Here is a 14283-nt window from a genome sequence, read left to right as displayed (position 1 = left end):
ACCCGCCAGTAACAGCCATCGCAACATCTTTTCGTACCATGATCTGTTTGATCTCCTCGCTCGCCTGTATCAATAAAGGAGATTCGTTGGAAACCTGTGTTCCCTGCTTTGCCATCTGTAATTTTACCATATCTTGGAAATCCCAAAGTTGCGCCGTTCTGTACATGAGGTCGACGCTTTGTCCTAGCTCCCACATCATATCCGAAGGAATCAAATCCTGGTGCTTGTTCTTACAGTGAAAAGAGTGTGTGGGGTCAAATGCCAGACTCCTGGTAAATCATTACCGTAAAGTCGCTAGTATTGCTCAGAAGTACGTCGCCGCATACGATATTAATGTTGTTGGATCATGCCGCCGAGATAGCTCAATTCGTCAAGAAGCTGCTGCATGGTCGTTGAATGAGGGATTGTGGGCTCAACAAACCCACAGCCTGGATTCTGCAAATGTGTCGCACGATGATGGCCGTCCACGACAAGCGGTTTAGCAATGTTTGCTGTGTCTAGTGCCTTGAGCGTCACACCAGAACCAACATCTTCTGATGGCAGGCGATAATGTTGGAATTTGCCCCAAGTCGAGCCCTTCTCCATTGGGCCATCCAGATCAGGATAGGAGCTGGCTGTGGCTGAAGAGGCAACTGAGCTGATCGTTGACAGGCTCGATGCAGAAGGTAAGCCATCCGGCTTTGGCTTTGGATATCCTCCAGCTTTCATGACGCCCTGATGGGCGCCATGATCAACCAAACCAATAGCTGGGATGTTCGTAAAGTCGAACCCTTCATCCGCTGGCGGACTCATCGGCTCCAGGTCAATGATGCTTGAAGCATTTTCGGACAGTGCCGATATTCTGGTGGTGCTGCACGTCCAGTCTGAAAAGTGACTATGCTCAATTTTGGCGTAGCTGTCCACACGAGACCCTGTCTCAATGGTTGTGCTTGAAAAATGACTTTGTAGATGCTCAATGTCGGCACCAAGTTGGAGAGATGGAGAGTCACCCACACAACTTGGTGGGTACGCTGAAGATGGCGTGTTGGGTAAAGTCGGCAAGCGTTTCTCCAGATCCAGTTGTATCTGGTGATCGTCGACCAATCTGATTGTCTCAGCTTTCACGGCGGTCAGGGGGTGACCGGGTGTCTTCAGTGGGGTGGCCACTTCTTCAAGTGTCTCCAACGCCTGAAATGATGTGCAGGCTTGATCCGTTGGTTTTCGTGTTGGTGTTGTGCCGCGTGAGAGAGGATTGCGTAACGAGGATGGTTCTCGCGACGAAGACCGCTGCCTACGGTGCTGAGCGAAAGATGGCATCGCTACAGGAATGAGTCCCTCCACCTCGGTACCAAATTCTTGACGCAGAAGTAACTCCCCATCGGAACCAGATGAGGAAAGAGCCTTGACCTCAGCAAGCACACCCAGGCCTTTTACAGACGTTGAGTCCTTCCCAACTCTGTCCACAGCATCCGCTGTTGGACTTGGCATCGTTGCCGAACGACCTCTACTCGTGGTGCCATCGGGACTGGGAAAGCGTGGCGACTTGAGAGCCCGGAGGGCACCAATGATTGCGGCAGATCTGTTACTACTGCGTGAGAGCGATCTGCTGGGGGCTTCCAGAGACGGTTTCTTTGCCAATTGTATGATCCTTGTCGCACTACTGGACTGAGATGGACCTCGAGACGTTGCCGACCGGCCTCTTCTGGGGTCAGCGCTTACTGGAGAGCTGCTCGACGACCAAGACCCTTGTGGTAAGGTAGGTGATGTCTTCAGTCGTGGCAGTGATGGCTTGGCTGGTACGGGCCGAGGATTCAAAAATTTATCGGCAGGATCCATGGTGCAAAACTCAGAATTGGTCGAGCTAACGCTATCGTTTCGAGAGCGGCTGCTGCTCAGTGCAAAAGGAACATTTAAGACGTTGACGAGTTGGCCCGGGAGGAGTGGGCAAGCTGTTGTTGAAGGTTCTGCGGAGTTGTGGAATTCGAGGTCGTCGTCGAGCTTGTACTATGCAACAGGTATGAGCAAGAGAATTTGAGAATTGGGTGAACAGCGCCATACATAGTACCAGTAAGTGCCACCCATCTTGAGACCACCTTCCCTTGGGACGCCGATCGGTTGATTGTCGCCATCACAGATAATGTTGGAAAAGCTATGACAGCCTGACCAGTGCTCGGGGCCCGTGCGGGTATCGCGTTGCATGGGGTAGGCGGTGGAGAAGTTGTCCCAGGAACCATAAAGGCTCACTGACCTCGTCGAAGGAGGAACACGGCTGTTGCTCAGATCAGCACGATTCGGAGGCAAAGGAAGATGTCAACATACACTAGGAAAGTCATGAGCGTTGTTGGTGCCATTTTGCAGTTTCCTCCAGACCATACAACAAAATGAAGGAGTGCTGCGTGTTTAGCGACGATCGGACCCGCTGACGTTACAAGGCTGTCTGCCAGCAGAGCACCTTGTCGTTCCGGTTGAGGTACAGATGCGCAAACCCGACTGGGAGAGGAAACAATGGTATCAGAGACTCCAGGCCAGCTGGTAAATAATGATGCTGATGAGTGCAGTTGTGGTAGGGTGCGTGAGCAGGGAGAATTATAGTCGAGTTCGCCCTCGATGATGGCGCCACGAGAGCGGTGCCGACCCACAATGATGCAGATTGGATGCTATTTCGGCGGCGTACCTAGGGCTGAGGCATTGGGTCTAAATGGATCGGTGACAGGAGCATGGTGTAGGACGGGAGATCCGGGGGCCGTGCTGAAACGGTTTCGATGGCACGTCAGTGAGGTACGTGTTCGGGATATTAATCTGGAGAGCGCGTGTTTGAAGATTGAAGATTGACAAATGGTAAAGATGAGAGAGTGTTGTTGTCGCAGAGAGTCCAATTGCGATTTGTGAGTGTTGTGCAATGTGAGGCCGGCAGGCGCCTGATGATGGTGATTGCAGGGTAAGAATGAGGCCTTGGGGCCGGGCGCCTACTGCGGCAGTGATTATGGCTGTTTCGACCAACAACGAGTGGCAAGGTTGAAACCGGATTTGAGTGGTCGTGAGAGGTCAAGAACAATAGATGAGGCGAGATGCAATGTACAGTATAATGAGATTGCATTCAGCAACAGGAAAGACAAAGTGCAATTGCAAGAGGAGGCATTGGTAGGATTGACGTAAGGAACAGGAATCGGTTATGAAACAAGAATCAAGGCATAACGACAAGAATGATTGGCAACTAAAGGAGATGGATTCCGCTGTCAACCAGACATCGACGACGTTGCTGCCACTGTGCGAGGATGCTATTAAAGTCGGTAGGTCAGGTAGCTGGGAAAAGACTAAACGGGTCTGATAAAGTCGTCACTGAGTCCTCGATGGGGTCAGGACGCTGGTACCTTACCTGACCCAGCGGTAAGCGAGCAAGACGATGCATATATTGATGGCGCTAGCATAGTAGATCTGCAAGGGCACAAGCGAGGTTGGCAGACAGAATGAGAGGCCTGTCGACTTTTGACGTCGTTGTTTGCCCTGCCTTTCAAAAAGTCTTAACTCATTCGAGGAAGATGGAGGAATGAAAAACAAGGTAATCAAGCTACTCGAACATGATAAATTGAACTTTAAACAATAACGGAGGCTCACTTTCGGTTCCAGCCCGTCATTGGCTTGAGTGACCAGCGGCCTTCCAGTTGAGGTTTAGGCGGCCCGAATAGTGAGCGCCCCAGAAAACCTCTTCCCCTTCCCAGCCTCATGGGCACGAAAACCTTGTTGCCAACTCTTTGTTTACCTGCGAAAATCTTCAGAAGAATTTGAAACTGGAATTAGGCAAATCAGAAGCCAAAGGTGACGGTGTCAGCCTTGTAAGTTCAGTAGGACTTCCCGAAACTTTGAGCAGCTGGAAAGAGCATACTCTCAAACTCATATGCCGCTACTAGATGTCCTTAATTACCGCCAGTCAGCCACTCAAGTTCCAGCAAATTGCTATTCTAAAGTCTCCCAGTGATTCTATATCATCAATTTACTTGTATCACCTCTTTCCCCTGAAACCTGCAAATTGCAGACCTTGCACCTTGCCACCCTGCCTACGGTTTCTTCGGCTACGAACTGCAAGAAATGTCCCAACCACGTGGGTGCAAACTCCGAGTTTGGAGTAACTATGTCGGGTGCTCTGCGTTGGCCACAACATTGGGCCACAGCCTCGAGAGGCCAATATACGAGGGTGCTAAACAGCATCCATACTCCTGTATCCTACATGGTGACCGACCACGAGGTGCCTTCCTTCCACTACATCATGTCACACCGAACTGGAAATGGTGACATCGCTTATCACGTCTGATCTATCCAGATCGATCAGGTGAGTCAGTCGAATGATTGAAAGCCTGAGCGATGTCGGAGCACGATACTTTCCAGCTGCGCAGATATATTGCATCGATACTGCGCAGCGAGGTATCTTCGACTGGCTTGAAGCGGGTATCCTATCCATTATTTGCCGTCGATTTCACATTCTGGATCAATCCATGCCCAAGCTTGTGCCTGTCAAAAACTCCTTTGTACTCACGTGACTCGCTTACATTCGGCCAGCTTCGGTAAGGAATGTGGGCTGCGCCGATGGCAACCGTCGGTTTTCCGATGCAAACCACAATCTCGACTGACATCGTCATGTTGCCGTTTACTAACTGCGGGCTCTTTATCTGTCGTTGTTATCGTCAAACCGCATGTACCACCAACCGCGAATCTGTGTTTGATGTGAGCTGTACATATTGCTTCAGTTTGTCTACTTTCTTTCCCATGTTGTCTTGATTTATTGCATTTTTCGGTTCCAAGATGGACCATTGTTTGCGGCCGATGTTACTTTCCCGACAGGTCACCTGTCTACGACCGTCCACAGCTTCGTCCTTGTCGATATGTAACGACCAGATTCCGTTGTGCCGAGTCAGCTCTCTTGCAAGCCTTCGCACACGACACCTCCGCCAGCGCCGAAACGCGCATACAAAACGAAATGTCTCTTCCACAGCCTCCAATGTTGTTGAGAACAACCCAGTACCACTCGAAATCCCCCGCTCAAGACCACTGTCTTGCCTGCCATTGTCCACCATCATTCGCTCATATCTCATAACCTCAATATCTTCAATGCCCTTCCTCTTACGGCCGTCCTTGGCCGCCATGTCATTCCTCGCCCATACAAAGTCGCCTCTTTTCAACCCAGATCGTAACCCAGTTCTGCATTGCCTCCTAAAGAAAACTTTCTATGTCCAGTTCTGCGCTGGAGAGACGCCGTCAGAGACCAGAACCACGATCGCTGACCTGAAAGAGATCGGATATACTGGAGTGATTCTAGGACATGCAAAGGAAGCAGTGTTGACAGATGAGGAAGCGGCAGGCTTGAACGCGTCCCTGGACTCCCCAGAACAAGCTGCGTTGAACGAGGAAGAGATTGCGACCTGGAGAAGGAACACCGTCGATACCGTACATCTTGCTCAGAAAGGCGATTTTGTCGCTTTGAAGTTCACCGGTGCTGGCCGTCAAGCACTCCAGCATCTTAAGGCCACGATACCCTGTTCTCGTGAGTTTGAAGACGCCGTCCATGAAATCTGCAAATCGGCTCAGGAGAAGGGTGTGAAGCTGCTGTTCGACGCTGAGCAAGCCTCCCTGCAACAAGGCATCGACAACTGGACAATGTATTTTGCAAAGAGATATAACAAGGAGAGAGCATTGGTGTTTGGGACTTACCAAGCATATGCCAAAAACACTCCGGCAGCCCTCGCTAGTCACCTTGAAATGGCTAGAAAGGAGAACTTTGTGCTTGGGATCAAACTTGTTCGAGGGGCATACCTCGGTAGTGATCCACGAAACCTCTTTTGGCCAACAATCGAAGGAACCCACGAATGCTACAACGGCATCGCAAAAGCGGTTATGCAAAGACGGTACGAAGGTATCCTCCAACCAATCGATGGTGCTGCAACAGACTTCCCTAGAGTAAGCCTGGTACTTGCAACGCATAATGCCGAGTCAGTGAGGCTGGCGGACAGGCTTCGTGATGAGCAAGCTCGCAAGGGAGAGCCGCGTATCGAACTGGCATATGGTCAACTGATGGGAATGGCAGACAACGTTAGCTGCGAGGTGGTACAGACAGCAAGGGCCAGATCGGAGTCCAACGACACCAATGCGGAAATTCCTCAAGCATACAAATATTTGGTTTGGGGCAAGCTGGGAGAGTGCATGAAATACCTATTGCGACGAGCCCATGAAAACAAAGATGCGGTCACAAGGACCGTTGAAGCAAGACAAGCCTTGGGCAGAGAGTTGGGCAGCAGGATGGCATTCTGGCGTTGAATGGAGACCAAATTTTACGATTGGATATGTGGATGGCACAGTACGATTTCCAGCATGATAGTAGGTGGCACCTTTTGTGATATCTTGTTCAAGCATCATGCGAGGCGCGGTTTTGGGTTTGTTGCGATGAATCAGGATTCATGATGTATAGGGAGGCCATCTAACGCCGAACAAAGCACGAAAAGGCACGAGGTGATCTGGCATAGAAATATTATGAATTTCCATCACGACCGAGGACAGCAAACATTCTCACACTTATGATCCAGGACATCAGTATTGCTCTCATCTTATTAGGAAAGAGACTACCATGCTAACGGGTAGCTGCTGCTGCAAGTGCGGGCTTCAGACAAGCCATCTCCATTCCTTCCGAGACGTTCATCAAAAGTATTCTTTGTTGACGACCTTCACTCAGACGATCAAACCTTCACACACCAAACTGCCTCAGGAGACTTTTGTCAGTGCAGTGAATTCTGCCTGACCTCTTCCTTCTAGCATGGCTTCCAGACATTCGTCCTATTCACCACCTCCAAGTCTCCCATCGCGCACTTTCAGCAACTTGTCAACGAACCCCACCTATTCACCATCATTGACCTACAGCGACTGTAGCTCTCCAATCTCTGAGGTAGGGTTGTCCTGGTTGCCGAGCAAAGAAAGCGATGTGCTGTCGGAATAAGTCACTAATTAGGCATCAATACAGGATATGATGGCAATCGGGAACGACCCAGGCCATGTCAGCGACGTGATGGCTGATGCACTGAGCCATTTGAGTAGGGTCGTTGAGCATGTAAGGGCCTCTTCCAGACGTGAGCCTGCTGGACTAATCACGATGCAGCTGCGAAGCCAAGGTGAAAATGAAGCAGCGAATGAGATCGCCCGCGACGTCCATTCCATGCTTGATACATTCAATCAGACCACGGGTCCTTGGGCGATGGACAAGTTCTTGATGAGAATCGTGCCTGCAATTAAGATCCAACATGCTCGTACCACCAGCCCTTCCAAGGCGAGAGCCAATACATCCACATGGGCAGCCGTGGCCGCAACAGACATACCAGGCAATAACCGTCTGGTCAAGTTCCGCCCTTCTGACGGCTTGAAGAGCCACATAACTGAGGAAGAGTTAAAGACCAAACACAACGATGAAGACTACCGTTGTGTATGGATATATGGATGGACAAAAGACAAGCCACTGAGTGTCGTGACGGAAAGAATCTGCTTCGGAGCCATCTTCTCCATGGTATACGTCCATCAACATGAGGCCGTCTGTGTGATCTTTCAACACGCCAGCGCAGCCATGGCCCTGGTGGATGAAGACTCTCGTTCTCGCCGCGACTATGGCGTCAGCTTGTTTGGTCCTAACAACATGATCAAATTTGGCGAAGCATATCCAGAAAACGCTGACCTCCAGCGAATGACACACCCAAGCAATGAGCGCCGTCGTCTGACCTTCGCTCGGCAACAGCTATTCACAAACGGAATGTCGGAAACACGGTTCAGAAAGGATCTTGTGGAACTCGTCGGCCAGCAGAATGTGGAATTGGTATGGCTGTTCAACACAGGAAATGGTATGTACCTATGTTTTCTGGTGGTCGTCCTGCATTGCTGATTCGAACTTAGCTACGGTGGTCTTCTCATCGACTGTGATCGCCCGGCTCGTCCGTGATGAATTTATGAAACGCGCGAGACGAGCTGGGCCGTACCAAGACGTCCAGATTGGATTCTCTCACGATCCTTGCGAGCGTCCCTTGAATTTGATCACCCAGATCCCATACCCAGGGTCTCGAGATCGCAGCGACAGTGCAAAGTCAGGCTCAAGCGGACGGTCGTACAACCCAAATGCACCGAAGTTTGTGCCTGGCAATGTTGCCCGTGGAAGGAAGGGCACCGATTCCGAAGGCTGGCAGACCGTCCAGAGAAAGCGCTAGAAGGTGTCAAGCAGCATGCTGTTCAGCTTTGCATCACGATCCGAAGGCAGCGCATCGGGGTAGGGTGAGGTTATATGGTAAAGTGCTTGCAACGGAGCAGCGTTCCAGGGGTCAAGAGAAGTCGTCGCTGGCGTCGAGGATAACAGGAGCAGGCATCACATAATGACGTGGCTGAGTGACTTGGTCATCGGAAACATGGAATATCGATACAAAAAACACCACCGAGGATAGCATTGACTGGGGTGCTGGGATGAAATGGCTGAGCAGCACATATGTTTTCGAAGACGACCCTCATTGCCGAACCCGGAAAGACCGGATATTACTTCAGCCGTTCACGATCCGGAATATTTCTCCTTGTTTTGTAGCTAGCTAAAGATAACTTTCCATCAACTCTTTACAATCGTTTTCCTTGGCCAACGTTCCTTAATGTCAACATTCCACGATGTCAACTTCGATATGGACTGATGATGATGATGATGCTGCTGCTGCTGTGGCTGCTCCATTTCGGCTCTAAACCCTTGAAGTCATTGTGGGCATCCTTCTCTGGGCAAACGCGCAGGGAAGAGATAATGTCTAGTATCCGTCAAGGAGGACACTGCATGTTGTCTCTCGCTACCACGGTTATTCGGACTTAAGTATTCCATGATATACTTACCTAGCCTATCTACCTGCAAGATCGTCATAAAAGAGGTACACAGCAAATTTATTCAGGTTGTAGGTGAGAAAAGATTGCAAAAACTGAAAGCCTGTTGCCACTCGCATCCAAACAAGCCGCCTTTGCACCAGAACGATGTATGACAGATACGCTGTTACAAAGATGGTGTTGAGGGCATGAACACTCATGATATTGCACAGGAAGCGACCAAAAAAGAACCCACAGGGTGTGCTGACATACAGTCCAGCATGAAATCTGGCGATGATCGGATTCGAACCAATGTCTTCCTCTCGATAGACCCTAAGGACCGACAACCATCCAACAGGGCTGGAGGTGCCGGCCCCCATGGTTGGGAAAAGGAGATGCTAACCTCTGCACTACACCGCCTGGAGATGCCTGAGGGCTATTTGTTACAGGAATTTGCGGGAGAATGGTATTTGTGGGACAGGAAGGTCGGCCAGTGAAGATGGGAGGGACCAAGGTAAGTGAGAATCGGAAAGTGTATCAGGTGGCCAGTCGGCTGGCTGGCTGCATACGGGCTGCCGAGAGGAGAGTAAGAGACTAAGGTAGGTCTCCGAATCATGGTCATGACCTTTCTTCACATCGACATTGATTAGGGTCAGAGAGAGCATGAGATAGCTCGACTTGAGGGAGGACTACTGAAGAGTGTTACCGCTTTTTGAACCATGGAGGGTTGAATGCTATGCTTCATGGGACACTGGCCCCACGGGAATGATCGAGGCAATCAGGCTGGGTATGGCAATACTGAGGTCGACATCGACATCCGTGGCTGATTCTGCGTCTACAGGGTAAGATTTAGGAAGACGATCGCTTCAGTTCCATCTCTCTACACAACTCTGCGCCACCTAGCACTACCACGGTCCTGGCGCACAGATACTACAACAAAAAGCAGCGGCAAAAATACACTCAGCAGTATCTAGACTCGAACTAGAGTCTGCCTCGTTGTATTGGAAACACACACGTCCAGCCTCGACATTGACAGCCTGCAAAGCAGGACTGCAAGTGAGATCATGGAGGGGCTCCGTGAGACGAGGCTATGTTACCAATTGCACCATACCGCTTGATTTGGCGTTTATAGGACGAAAGATCGTGAAAATGGACTATATGGGGATACAAAGGAAGGGCGAGTGAATCGTTCGACAGGTGAAGATGAAGCTGTGAAGGTATGGAATCATGTAATTGAGCATACACGCAAGTCGTCGAACCATTGTCGTGGAACGGCACCGATCGCGAGGTCCTCTCACAGGGTGTCACGTATCCTTCTGACGCAGGGCTGCACGAGGAACTCGACGGTGTGAGGCTCCCTGTACCGGGGAGGTGAGCGATACAATATGCAGTATACTTGTGTCGATTACCAGAACGAACCTGATTGCGACGCACAATGAACTCAGAACTCTCTGCAAATTCAGAGCACAACGTTTGGATGAACATGCGGACGGCATATGTCCACTCACTGCGAACAACTCTCAGCATCCAGGGACAGGGTCAGTGCGGTCAGAGCACCAAAACCTAATCACAGTAACTTGGAGAACTTGGACCAAACACCTGGCAAGTTCCGGGGGTTCGGTTCTTATTGCTTCCCATTGCAGCTTGGTGGCGATGTGACAGGGACAAGGCTGAGTGCGACAGTGGGCACGGTCAACAAAATGTTGCCTTGCTATGAGACTTACCGACGGCTGGAAGATTGCAAGCGTTCGTCGGCCACACCGTGCGCGCCTAAGGCCAGCAGCACAGCATGCAGGATCGATGGGATACTACTTAAATGATGGGAAAACAAGAATATAGTGACAAAGGGGATATAACCTCAGTGGGAAAGACTTTCCTTCTACCCGAGCGCCACTGCTACATCGGTATGGCGATTTGGAGAGCGGCAGCAATATGTGTGTACACCCATACTCTTCGGATCCATAAGTCTACTTCAGACAGGGCAAGATGAAGCGGCTGGGCGCAGTCGTAAGCATCAAACGCCGATTTTACCCTCGGCAAATGCCTGTCATCAGACCATTTGAACCTATAGAATCCCGTGCCTAATCACCCCGCAGCCTGTGCCGAAATGGTGCAAGCCTTCTTCCACGCAAACACAAGTCCGGGGTCGAGGTTGATGGCACCATCGAACCAACCAGATGGTCCGTCGGATTCAGCCATGGTCTTAACCTTGAAAAGGTTTGAAAAGGACCGATTCCCTACGACATGACCTTTAAAGCCCAACATTCTGATGGCTAAACCACTATGCCTCCCAAAATCGTCGCTGTGACGGACACCGCCTGTGAAGCTACGAGGACTGACACCATGGCGCCGAAAGCTACCACGATGACCCAGAGATCCAGCCCAAGCGACCCTGCCGCGCCGAACGATGCCAAAGCCGTTTCCTCCCGCCGCCTCAAGAAGCGAGAAATCGACAGACGATGCCAGCGACAGGCCCGCGAGCGGACAAAGACTCGAATAGCCTATCTGGAAGGTCTCGTTGAAGACTTCAGACGGAAAGATGCCTCTGGACAGGTCGCAACCCTGATGCAACAACTGAAAGACGTGGAGGCGGAACGAGATATGATGTCCAAAACACTTAAGGATATTCAAAAAGCAATGGACGTGCATCGGCCGCCCAGATCGAGTGAGGAAGAGCAGTCTCAAAACATAGATCTACTTGAAAGTCCTGGTGCCGAGCGAAAGTCGAGCATTATCTCCATGGCAGATGATGCGCCGCTAGCATTGAAGATTGAAACAGGCGACGCCGAGGCAGAGATCGCAGATTCTTTCGACTTGTCCCACTTCACCCCCTCTCCAACACGCCAGCTTCCGCCACAAGATATGCTATTTGCGCCTGAAATCGTGCGACTGGACACGGACAGCCAACGTCCCATGAGCCAGGCGATTGTGCAGGCAAAGAAAAGAGAAGAAAACCCGATGCCTTCGCGATGGGCGAAGAACTGGGCCAACAGTCCATCCTCCTGTTCGTGTCACAGCCATGCTGATCGTTTGCCCGGTCGTCGTCCAGTCTGGCAAGGAAACTACTGGCGGTATGCGAATGAAGTTTTAAGCGAGAGGTTTGACTGGACAGATAATGTGCTGCCAGAAAGCGATGCCATGTCGGACGACGTACCAGTCCGCGTGCTGTTGGAAGGATGGGATGCAGTCGAACAACGAGGCCCTCTGCACCCCTCGTGGCAGATTCTACGACGTATCGATGAGACTCTTTTTGCATCGTGTCCCCAGACCGAACGTCTGGCCATCCTGAGGGCAATGCATACGCTTTTGCAGTTCCACACTGAATCGACAAGTGAACGATACCAGAAATTGCCGCCATGGTATATGAGGCGACCGTCGCAGACCATCGCACACTCGTACGCTATCGACTTCTTTGCATGGCCGGGAATTCGAGAGCGTTTCATATTCGGTGAACACAACTACTGCCAGAACGAATTCTGGCATCTTTTCTGCAAAAGCTTCCGTCTGTCATGGCCATACGAGTTCCGCGATTGCTACACGCGCGAGGTCGAGACTGGTCTCTACCAAATTAACACAAATTTTGATGAACGTTTGACAGATATCAAAAGCTGGACGATGGGTCCCGACATCTTTCAACGATTTCCGGAATTGTACAGCGACATGCCTTCTTTCAACCATATACCACGTCCTGTTTCGGCAACTGCCTTGCAGAAGCGGAAGATGCTCGCTGCGCCGATCGCTGCGTCTGTCACGACAACACAAAGCACAGGTGTGCTGGATGCAGATGAAGACGTACCAAAGCCACTACCCCGAGCGACTCGGCCGTTGCCATTGCACAGCAATCATCTTGGTGTGCAGCAGCCGGATGCGCAAGCGTATGCTCAGAATATCCCAGGCCAACATCCCACCAACAATCCTCACGCTTACGATATTTCGGAGTTCAACCATGTAATGGCCCTTGATGCTTTTGCATATGGCGCCATCAGCGAGACCGATTTCGCCAACGTTTACCAACCTGAAATGCTTGACAATTTTCAAAACGTCATTTTCTAGTTCAAGCACCATATGATGGGAACTTCATAGCTTGACCGTAAAGCAGAGACATCAATCTACGCAACACTAGCAAGCAAGCAACCTGCTCTATGATCAGGCCCTGCAGTTTGATAGCCAGACAAGCATCGCAGCACTGGGTTTTATGTGTGCCAACCATGCGTTTGAAGACACTCTTTGTATCAATGCAAACGACGCTCTTCTGCCACATTATTCTGTTTGCTCGGTAGCCAAGCGCACACACAATTATGATATCTTTCTTCACTGAAAATGATCATAAAAGGGCACAACCTTCACACATCCTGTTTGTGGAAGCCAGCGTTGTATTGTTCATCAACTAGCATTTGAGGTTGAGGTTGTGAACGTACTTGGGTGAAGGTGCAAATCAAAATTGACTCCGACTTCAACATCTGCCCTCAAGATGAGTGACAGTGATTCTTCAGCAAAGGTCTGGGTGCCAGTGACGGTCGTTGGCTGCATCCTGGCCTTTTTATTGGTGTTCTGTTGCCTGTGGAGCGAGCGAGATGATATTATCAGGGTACCGCCTGATGATCTTTTGACCAGACGAAGAGGACAACCTGAAATACGAGTTCGACGACCATCAAGACACTTGCCGAGGGGATTACCATGGGAAGAGATTGTGATGGCTAGTGAGCGACCTGTACGAGCACCAGAACGACCAGAACCTGTCTTCCTCTGGCGAGACCCGCGGAGAGGCAGAAGTCCTCCAAGGGGGTTTGAGCTACCACGACATATGGGCTTTGGACCAGGACACGCTGTCGACGATGCGTGGATGGGAGGGAGGGGTGGGAGATTCCATGGTGATCGAAGGGACAGATTCGGTGGCGCAAATATTATCGAGAGGGAGCCATTGTTCAGATGAGGTTGATGGGAGCCTCTCTCGGACGTCTCATGCTGGCGTGCAACGTGTCAGCAATGACGGTACGACAAGAAATTTGACAACAATGAGGTTGCCATGGGCCATCGACGATGGTCTGAGAGGCCTTACAAGGATTCGGACGATGGTGCGCCTTTAGCGAGATTGATAAGGATTTACAAGTGTTTCTCAAATGCATCAGCGGCGCGTTATCACGTGGCGACGGGACTTCCAACTTCGTGGACTACTTATCATTCACTTGTTGACTCTTTCCCACGCGAATTTCCTCGACCTTGTCCTGCATCTCCATTACCACTGCGATCCTACAGTGAACGACAATGTCTTCTCACAAGCGTCAACTCTCCAGTCAATCCTTGAAAGATCCGCCCCACGTGATCGACAGCAAACGCACGTACAAACGACAACGGCCGAATGAAGCAGACAGATCAGAGCTGATGACGAGTATTTCGAGGATTGAGCAACTACCGGTAGAGATTCTGGAGAGGATCTTTGTGGACTCGGCAAAC

At 50.7% G+C, this 14283-nt stretch overlaps 6 protein-coding genes and 1 non-coding gene across 7 annotated transcripts; 4 read left to right on the top strand and 3 right to left on the bottom strand.

The window, feature by feature from the left end:
• Positions 1-284: 284 nt before the first annotated feature.
• EDD37DRAFT_157678 (uncharacterized protein) lies at positions 285-2551 on the bottom strand. Its single transcript, XM_062809697.1, has 3 exons — positions 2299-2551; positions 2038-2248; positions 285-1983 (listed from the first exon to the last, which is right to left on the bottom strand). Exons 1-3 carry the CDS (start codon positions 2328-2330, stop codon positions 331-333), a joined length of 1896 nt encoding a protein of 631 aa, XP_062666407.1. The 5' UTR covers positions 2331-2551; the 3' UTR covers positions 285-330.
• Positions 2552-3726: 1175 nt separating this feature from the next.
• EDD37DRAFT_640320 (uncharacterized protein) lies at positions 3727-4602 on the bottom strand. Its single transcript, XM_062817233.1, has one exon. The coding sequence runs from the start codon at positions 4183-4185 to the stop codon at positions 3958-3960; it is 228 nt and encodes a 75-aa protein (XP_062666406.1). The 5' UTR covers positions 4186-4602; the 3' UTR covers positions 3727-3957.
• Positions 4603-4609: 7 nt separating this feature from the next.
• EDD37DRAFT_158044 (proline oxidase PrnD) lies at positions 4610-6508 on the top strand. Its single transcript, XM_062809701.1, has one exon. The coding sequence runs from the start codon at positions 4777-4779 to the stop codon at positions 6283-6285; it is 1509 nt and encodes a 502-aa protein (XP_062666405.1). The 5' UTR covers positions 4610-4776; the 3' UTR covers positions 6286-6508.
• Positions 6509-6669: 161 nt separating this feature from the next.
• On the top strand, positions 6670-8430 carry EDD37DRAFT_157737 (uncharacterized protein). The gene is made up of 4 exons (XM_062809699.1): positions 6670-6907; positions 6983-7069; positions 7118-7847; positions 7900-8430. The coding sequence occupies exons 1-4, from the start codon at positions 6779-6781 to the stop codon at positions 8205-8207; spliced, it is 1254 nt and encodes a 417-aa protein (XP_062666404.1). The 5' UTR covers positions 6670-6778; the 3' UTR covers positions 8208-8430.
• Positions 8431-9118: 688 nt separating this feature from the next.
• Positions 9119-9249, bottom strand: EDD37DRAFT_t26. The gene has a single exon. It is a non-coding gene; the product is annotated as a tRNA-Gly (tRNA).
• Positions 9250-11193: 1944 nt separating this feature from the next.
• Positions 11194-12882, top strand: EDD37DRAFT_569402 (uncharacterized protein; the record flags this gene model as incomplete). The annotated part of the gene is made up of 1 exon (XM_062814222.1): positions 11194-12882. The coding sequence occupies one exon, from the start codon at positions 11194-11196 to the stop codon at positions 12880-12882; it is 1689 nt and encodes a 562-aa protein (XP_062666403.1).
• A 974-nt stretch (positions 12883-13856) lies between these two features.
• EDD37DRAFT_157671 (uncharacterized protein) lies at positions 13857-14277 on the top strand. The gene has a single exon (XM_062809696.1). The coding sequence runs from the start codon at positions 13950-13952 to the stop codon at positions 14190-14192; it is 243 nt and encodes an 80-aa protein (XP_062666402.1). The 5' UTR covers positions 13857-13949; the 3' UTR covers positions 14193-14277.
• Positions 14278-14283: the final 6 nt, after the last annotated feature.

This window comes from Exophiala viscosa (assembly GCF_022695815.1).
Source record: "Exophiala viscosa unplaced genomic scaffold EDD37scaffold_12, whole genome shotgun sequence".
In the NCBI taxonomy this organism is placed as follows: domain Eukaryota; kingdom Fungi; phylum Ascomycota; class Eurotiomycetes; order Chaetothyriales; family Herpotrichiellaceae; genus Exophiala; species Exophiala viscosa.
The sequence above is the reverse complement of the archived record's forward strand: the minus strand, read 5'-3'. Positions and strand labels throughout refer to the sequence as shown.

What these genes read in the sequence shown, in the direction of transcription:
- EDD37DRAFT_157678 (XM_062809697.1), bottom strand. Translation starts at nt 2,330, where the DNA reads ATGGCACCAACAACGCTCATGACTTTCCTAGT. An exon ending in ACGCTCATGACTTTCCTAGT is followed by an intron (nt 2,249 to 2,298) that starts GTATGTTGACAT and finishes TCTGAGCAACAG; the next exon opens with CCGTGTTCCTCCTTCGACGA. An exon ending in GTGGCACTTACTGGTACTAT is followed by an intron (nt 1,984 to 2,037) that starts GTATGGCGCTGT and finishes CCTGTTGCATAG; the next exon opens with TACAAGCTCGACGACGACCT.
- EDD37DRAFT_640320 (XM_062817233.1), bottom strand. Translation starts at nt 4,185, where the DNA reads ATGCTGTTTAGCACCCTCGTATATTGGCCTCTCGAGGCTGTGGCCCAA.
- EDD37DRAFT_158044 (XM_062809701.1), top strand. Translation starts at nt 4,777, where the DNA reads ATGGACCATTGTTTGCGGCCGATGTTACTTTCCCGACAGGTCACCTGT.
- EDD37DRAFT_157737 (XM_062809699.1), top strand. Translation starts at nt 6,779, where the DNA reads ATGGCTTCCAGACATTCGTCCTATTCACCACCTCCAAGTCTCCCATCG. An exon ending in TGAGTAGGGTCGTTGAGCAT is followed by an intron (nt 7,070 to 7,117) that starts GTAAGGGCCTCT and finishes ATCACGATGCAG; the next exon opens with CTGCGAAGCCAAGGTGAAAA. An exon ending in GCTGTTCAACACAGGAAATG is followed by an intron (nt 7,848 to 7,899) that starts GTATGTACCTAT and finishes ATTCGAACTTAG; the next exon opens with CTACGGTGGTCTTCTCATCG.
- EDD37DRAFT_157671 (XM_062809696.1), top strand. Translation starts at nt 13,950, where the DNA reads ATGCATCAGCGGCGCGTTATCACGTGGCGACGGGACTTCCAACTTCGT.